This window comes from Sorex fumeus, unplaced genomic scaffold (assembly GCF_029834395.1).
Source record: "Sorex fumeus unplaced genomic scaffold, SorFum_2.1 ptg000037l, whole genome shotgun sequence".
NCBI lineage: Eukaryota > Metazoa > Chordata > Mammalia > Eulipotyphla > Soricidae > Sorex > Sorex fumeus.
The window spans coordinates 69,028,928-69,035,311 of record NW_026606094.1 but is presented as its reverse complement, the minus strand read 5'-3'; the positions used below and the strand labels follow the sequence as shown (position 1 = coordinate 69,035,311).

General features: G+C 48.4%; 1 protein-coding gene across 1 annotated transcript; it reads left to right on the top strand.

Annotated features, from left to right (window-relative positions):
* The first annotated feature begins 300 nt into the window (after positions 1–300).
* Positions 301–2,085, top strand: HOXA13 (homeobox A13). Its single transcript, XM_056118600.1, has 2 exons — positions 301–1,222; positions 1,841–2,085. Exons 1-2 carry the CDS (start codon positions 301–303, stop codon positions 2,083–2,085), a joined length of 1,167 nt encoding a protein of 388 aa, XP_055974575.1.
* The last annotated feature ends 4,299 nt before the right edge of the window (positions 2,086–6,384 follow it).

The window sequence follows — 6,384 nt, the reverse complement described above, 5'->3', positions numbered from 1 at the left end:
CCCGCCGGGCCGTGCGCCCCCACCCGCCCGGAACCCGCCTCTCCCGGGGTGCCGGGTGCGCGGCCTCGCGGCGGGCGCCGGCGCTGGGGACCGCGAGCCGCGGGCCCGGGAGCCGCCCGCTTTGCATACGCCGGGGGCGGAGCGGGGGCCGGGCCGGGCCAATGGGCGGCCGCCTGGCGCGACCCCGCGGGGCGCGATCCGCCCCCCTCGCTCGGGCCCCGGCCCCGCGCCGCGCGCTCTTCACTTCTTGGGGGCTTTTTAAAACAGCGCCACTGGGGTCTTCTCCATGCGGCTCGGGCTATGACAGCCTCCGTGCTCCTCCACCCCCGCTGGATCGAGCCCACCGTCATGTTCCTCTACGACAACGGCGGCGGCCTGGTGGCCGACGAGCTCAACAAGAACATGGAAGGGGCGGCGGCGGCCGCGGCGGCCGCGGCGGCGGCGGCGGCGGCCGGGGCCGGGGGCGGGGGCTTCCCCCACCCGGCGGCCGCGGCCGCAGGGGGCAACTTCTCGGTGGCTGCCGCCGCCGCCGCCGCCGCGGCCGCCGCGGCCAACCAGTGCCGGAACCTGATGGCGCACCCCGCGCCCCTGGCGCCGGGCGCCGCCGCCGCCTACAGCAGCGCGCCCGGGGAGGCGCCCCCGTCGGCCGCCGCCGCCGCCGCCGCCGCTGCCGCCGCCGCCGCCGCCGCCGCCGCCGCGTCGTCCTCGGCCGGGCCCGGGCCCGCGGGCCCGGCGGGCGCCGAGGCCGCCAAGCAGTGCAGCCCCTGCTCGGCGGCGGCGCAGAGCTCGTCGGGGCCCGCTGCGCTGCCCTATGGCTACTTCGGCAGCGGCTACTACCCGTGCGCCCGCATGGGCCCGCACCCCAACGCCATCAAGTCGTGCGCGCAGCCCGCCTCGGCCGCCGCCGCCGCCGCCTTCGCGGACAAGTACATGGACACCGCCGGGCCCGCGGCTGAGGAGTTCAGCTCGCGCGCCAAGGAGTTCGCCTTCTACCACCAGGGCTACGCTCCCGGGCCTTACCACCACCACCAGCCGGTGCCCGGCTACCTGGATATGCCAGTGGTGCCGGGCCTCGCGGGTCCCGGCGAGTCGCGCCACGAGCCCCTGGGTCTGCCCATGGAAAGCTACCAGCCCTGGGCGCTGCCCAACGGTTGGAACGGCCAAATGTACTGCCCCAAAGAGCAGACGCAGCCTCCCCACCTCTGGAAGTCCACTCTGCCCGGTAAATGGCCTCCCCGTCTCAGCCCCGGGCCTTCGGATCTGCTCTTGCGTCTGCGCCCGTCCCCGACTCACCCTGGTACACCCCAGGCTCGGAGCGCGCTCGGGCCTTGCCCCGAGAGGCACCGCATCCCGAGGGGCCCGACCCTGGCTGGCTGTCGCTGCCCGCACGGTAGCCAGGCAAGGGACGGCTGGGACGCAGCGTTTGTGGGGACCCCGACGGGCTTCCTTCTGCGCCCCGCCCTTCCCCTTCTTCTTGACGTCGACTTATGGATGGGAAATTGACCTGGAAACGCTTTTCCAAATTGCCCCGCATTCGTCCTCTCCAAAGTGGTGTTGAAGTGGGGTTTTCCCAGATGGTCTGAGATGTTGGGCCGGTCAACCGAGCGAATTTGTGCCTGCATGATGTCTCGGTTGGGGTGGTCCCCGGAACCCTGGGCGATTTCATTGCAGAGCAGAGCGAACCGCCCTCCTTCCCCCACGGACCCTTTTAGGTTTGGGCGGAAGGGCCCCGGCCACAGGGCAGTGGGGCGCTGGTAGGCGGGTGGTTAAGACCCGGACCATCGCGTGTCCTGGCCTGGGTCTGATCGCTGTGTAACTTGCCTTCTTCCCTATCTTCCAGACGTGGTCTCTCATCCCTCAGACGCCAGCTCCTACAGACGGGGGAGAAAGAAGCGCGTCCCTTACACCAAGGTGCAATTAAAAGAACTCGAGCGGGAATACGCTACAAACAAATTCATTACCAAGGACAAACGGAGGCGGATATCAGCCACCACTAACCTTTCCGAGCGGCAGGTTACAATCTGGTTCCAGAACCGGAGGGTCAAAGAGAAAAAAGTCATCAACAAACTGAAGACCACTAGTTAATGGATTAAAATGGGAGCAAGAGGGCAACTTGAAGAAACCCTTCAGAACTGGTTCCTTGGCCTAGATATTGATTGTAAGGCTTACTAATAAATGAAGAATGGGAAGGAGAAAAAGAGAGAGACTGTCATTTCGCCCTCCTGAGGGGATCTTTCTCCTTAGTGGAATCTACAACTCTTTTCCAGAACTCTAAGAAATGGCAAAGATTGCCAATTCTGTCTGCCCTTCCAAGACCGTTAACTGACAAACTCTAGAGTCAGACGTCAAACCCCAAAGACGCAATTTCAGATAAGTTGCAAATATACTGAAATCTTGTAAGTATTTATGTGACCATTATATGGGAGGACACCATGCTATCATGGCAATAATTCAAAAGTTGGTCACAAAACAAGAGGCTGTTGCTAAAGATCTGCCTGTCCTTTGGATGGCCACCGCTCACCCCTTTGCATGTTAAGTGACTGCTCAGGTAAATCTCTGAAATTCCTACCATTGTATGTTCTGGAAAAACGTGTCATGCGTAGATCTAAAGGGAGGAAGAGAAGGAGGCACTGAAATAATGATCTTGGACTATTTACTTTGAAGGGGGGGAAGGGAGCAAGTCTTTTCCAGTAGGGTCATTTGTCTTGGAAGTTAATACAGCCAGCTGAGTCTTTCAGACTAAAAGGGAACCCCAGCTTGGAAATAGCCTTCTGATCATAATTTCTAGTTGCCTAAAACTATTTGGTGTGTGGCTGGGCTCTCTGTTCTGCCCAGTATAATTTACTTCCAAAAGATTTGAGATCTTTTAAAAAAAATACATTGAAAGTATCAAGATGATTCGCAGTATTCCCTTCAGATGCTCTGAGAAACCCTCAACAGGATGAACATCGGTTTGGACACAATTAGTTTTCAATTTAAGTTGGTAGTTTTCAATATTTAACAAAATTGTTGCTGGAGAAATTATTTCTCCTATTTTTTTTTTAAGATTTAGAAAATTCACAGCCGCAATCCATTGCCCTGGAACATTTAGATGTTTACATTCTCTATTTGGATCTACTAAGATATTAGTATTTTCTCCTTGTTAATTGTACTCTGAGACTTCATTAGAAAGTTTAGGACTCCCTTTTTCACAGCACACCTTTAATCAGCAGTTATTTCAGTCCATACATTCATTTTGTTCATAGTCACTATAAAATGCTATCTTGTAAATAAAGACAACTCAGCACACTGTGAAAATGTATTTGTGCACCTGCTTTTCAAATATTTCTACTAAAAATGATAATAAAAATCTTAGATCTGTAGATAGTAATATAGTGTATTAATTATCTTAATAAAACAGTCACTGCAATTAAAATCTGAAGAAAATAATCCTTATTTTTCTATACTAAACACTATACCAAAAGAAAAGGAGCAGGTTTGTCCTATACAAACCACAGGGCCATTATTTTTTATATTATTCAGCGCTTATTAATTTTTTTAGTACAAATTTTTAAGCATAGGGAGAAATCTCTCATAACTAAAATCTTAAAAATTAAGATAAGAACTTGAATAAGGTTAAAATATCAGATATTCTGAAAGGAAGACTAAAAAAGAAAGGAGAAAAAGACAGTATAATTCCCAGGCTTCCTCTGGAAAATGAAAAACAGTTGTCTAGTATCAGGGATGCTGAGGCTGTCGTATTTTAAATTCTGCCATTGGGTCTGCATGTGTCTGAAATGGGAGGTTTTGATATTTGCCGAAATGACAGGAGTAGAAAAGGCCTTAAACCTTGACCTTGACAAAAAAAAAAAAAAAGACAATTTGTGACCTTGACTTTTGACAGCTCATGAATTGGCCTCAACTGGATTAGTAGATCAAGGGCGCCACCTCGCGTTGACAAGATTTCTTGTAATTCTTCAGCTCCAAGGGAATCAGAAGGTTTTACCTCCTTGATTCCCTGTTTTAGAAATTTAGTACTCATTTCTTCGACTCCACATGGAGCAAATTTGAATATATGTAAGTTATACAAGTGCCTGTATATATGTGGATATATATCATATATGTTTATACATGTATGCATTTGCATATCAGTGCTTGTGTGTGCTTGTATATGTATCTGTAGAATCTGTACAGATAGAATATGATTAATTACTGATAACCCAAGATTTTGTTATTTAAAGTGATTTTTAGAGGTGAGGTACAAAATGTACTTCACATATGAAGTCTTGCTTCTTTTCTTGAATTGCGGAAGTTTGGTTTATCTTCACAATGCCTTGCTCTCTCCATCCGAGATCTATAGATATGCTTTAAAGCTACACATAGTTTTGAGGACTGTTTAAGAGGTGTTCTTAAATAGCCACTCTGTCCCTGCTCTTACCTTCCAAGGTGGTCTGCCATCCTAATTAGAGCTATTGGGTAGTCTATACGGCAAATAAAACGTTTCAGATGCCTCGCTAAGTCTAGAGTTCTAGAGTTACATTTTAGAAATTCAAAGAAACCCACCTCTACAAAGGTCAGGGCAGGGAGCTTAAATATCTCGTATCAACAAAATGACCATCATAGGATAAAGGAAGAGCATTATCCTCAGAGATGAGAGCCATTCCGGTGTGGGTAACATTTTATAATGATGGTAACATTTTATTATGATGCTGGCAAACCCACCATCTGATTTGCAGAAGAGGTTGTTAACCTTTAACGTTAGCAACCACCATCAAAATGGCAATGATTGTTATATCTCCTTGTTATTGACTCCTCCCCCCCCCCGTAACACATGTTTAGAATATTTAGAGATACAGACTGCTGCATGTGTATGTTACCTATTACATGTTTGCACAGAAATGTGGATCCGGGTGCCTTATGACATAGAATTTTGAGGAAGGGGAAAAAGATAAACTTCATCTTTACACTAAACCATGTGGCTAGAGGAAAGCGACTGTCAGTCAAAAACCCTATTCCTCATTTTATGGAAAATAATATTGGTTGATCACAAACACAGCAGATGGAAATCTCTCCAACCCAAAGACTTAAAACTGAGGGGTGGGGTGGGCTGGAGAAGTCTGTGTGTGTGTGTTTGTGTGTGTGTGTGTGTGTGTGTGTGTGTGTGTGTTGGGGAGTTTCTAAATCTTTCTCCAAACCAGTGTGGCCTTCAAACACATGTATGGCATGATTCTGTGACACGCAATCCAATTTTGCTGCCCTGAGGATTTTTGCACTACTTGTGGAAACAAATTAAAATGATGCTTCATATCAGCTGCCCTCATCTTGCTGCACAGTTCTAGATGGACTGCCATCAAGCCATAGTAGCAGCTTACTCCCCAAAGGTTTGAAGTGGTGGAACAGCCCTGTACTGAAAAGTTGGATCAGTTGGATATGTTTACGAAGTGCTCCAAAAGGACTCTTCTGCTGGCAGGAATATTTTTCTTGAGAATTTAAGGAATATTCTTTCTGAGCCCCAGGCCTAGGAAGGAGGCCTAGCAGCCACAGGAATTCTGGGTAAAGTAGCAGCCTTCCATTTCTCTCTCTCCAGCTTTTGAAATGAATGATAGAAGATATTTCAGAGTTCATTTCCCCAGTTTTAAAATGATTGGTGAGAAGGTTGATATGACCGAATTCCCTTTAGAGTTAAAATTCCCCTGTATCTGCCATATAGCCCAAAGTAAGCATGGATTAGGATGACTCCCTAACAGCAAAAGGATAATTATTCTAAACCTTTAGGGGAAGAAAGATGTGCGGTCGCACCCAAACCTCCATCTAGAAATAATCGAGTCAGACACAGAATAATACTGTTAAAGAGCTGATTTCTTTTTATTTTTTATTCCTAAAAGTGACCTTATTAATACGATATGGTAAATATGGAAGTAACTAGACTGAGCTGTTTTCAAGTAGCAAGGACTTGAATCTCTTCACGACCTGTCATATTGACATTTTCTTTAAAAAACATATTGTGAATATGGGACTAAAAAATAAGCACCTCGCTTTTCCCATTTTCTGTTAACACTGTCAGAATTACAAAGGTTTTAAGTGGACAATTGTAAAAAGTCACTGCTAATTATGCCTGATGCAGAGTTGAAGTCATCTATTTTTTAAAAATTTAGTAGAACACAAATAATCTTGCAGAAAGGGGTAGAGAAACTTAGTCATATTTGAAAACATCAACTTCAATGAAATTTCCTAAACATTCAGGAGGCAGGGAAATTCGACTAAGGGTGAGAGATGCAATGTGCGGGTGTTGAAGATTCATTTCCCTGTATATCCCAAGACTCAGGTCGCACCCTGCTCCGGGTTTGAAGGGCCACTTGCATCTGCATATAGCTGAGCATTGAGGAGTAGGGCAGAGTTGGGGAG

Excerpts from the sequence above, each read along its gene's own strand:
- HOXA13 (XM_056118600.1), top strand. The coding sequence starts at position 301 with ATGACAGCCTCCGTGCTCCTCCACCCCCGCTGGATCGAGCCCACCGTC. Across the intron at positions 1,223-1,840 it reads CTGGAAGTCCACTCTGCCCG|ACGTGGTCTCTCATCCCTCA; the intron begins GTAAATGGCCTC and ends CCTATCTTCCAG.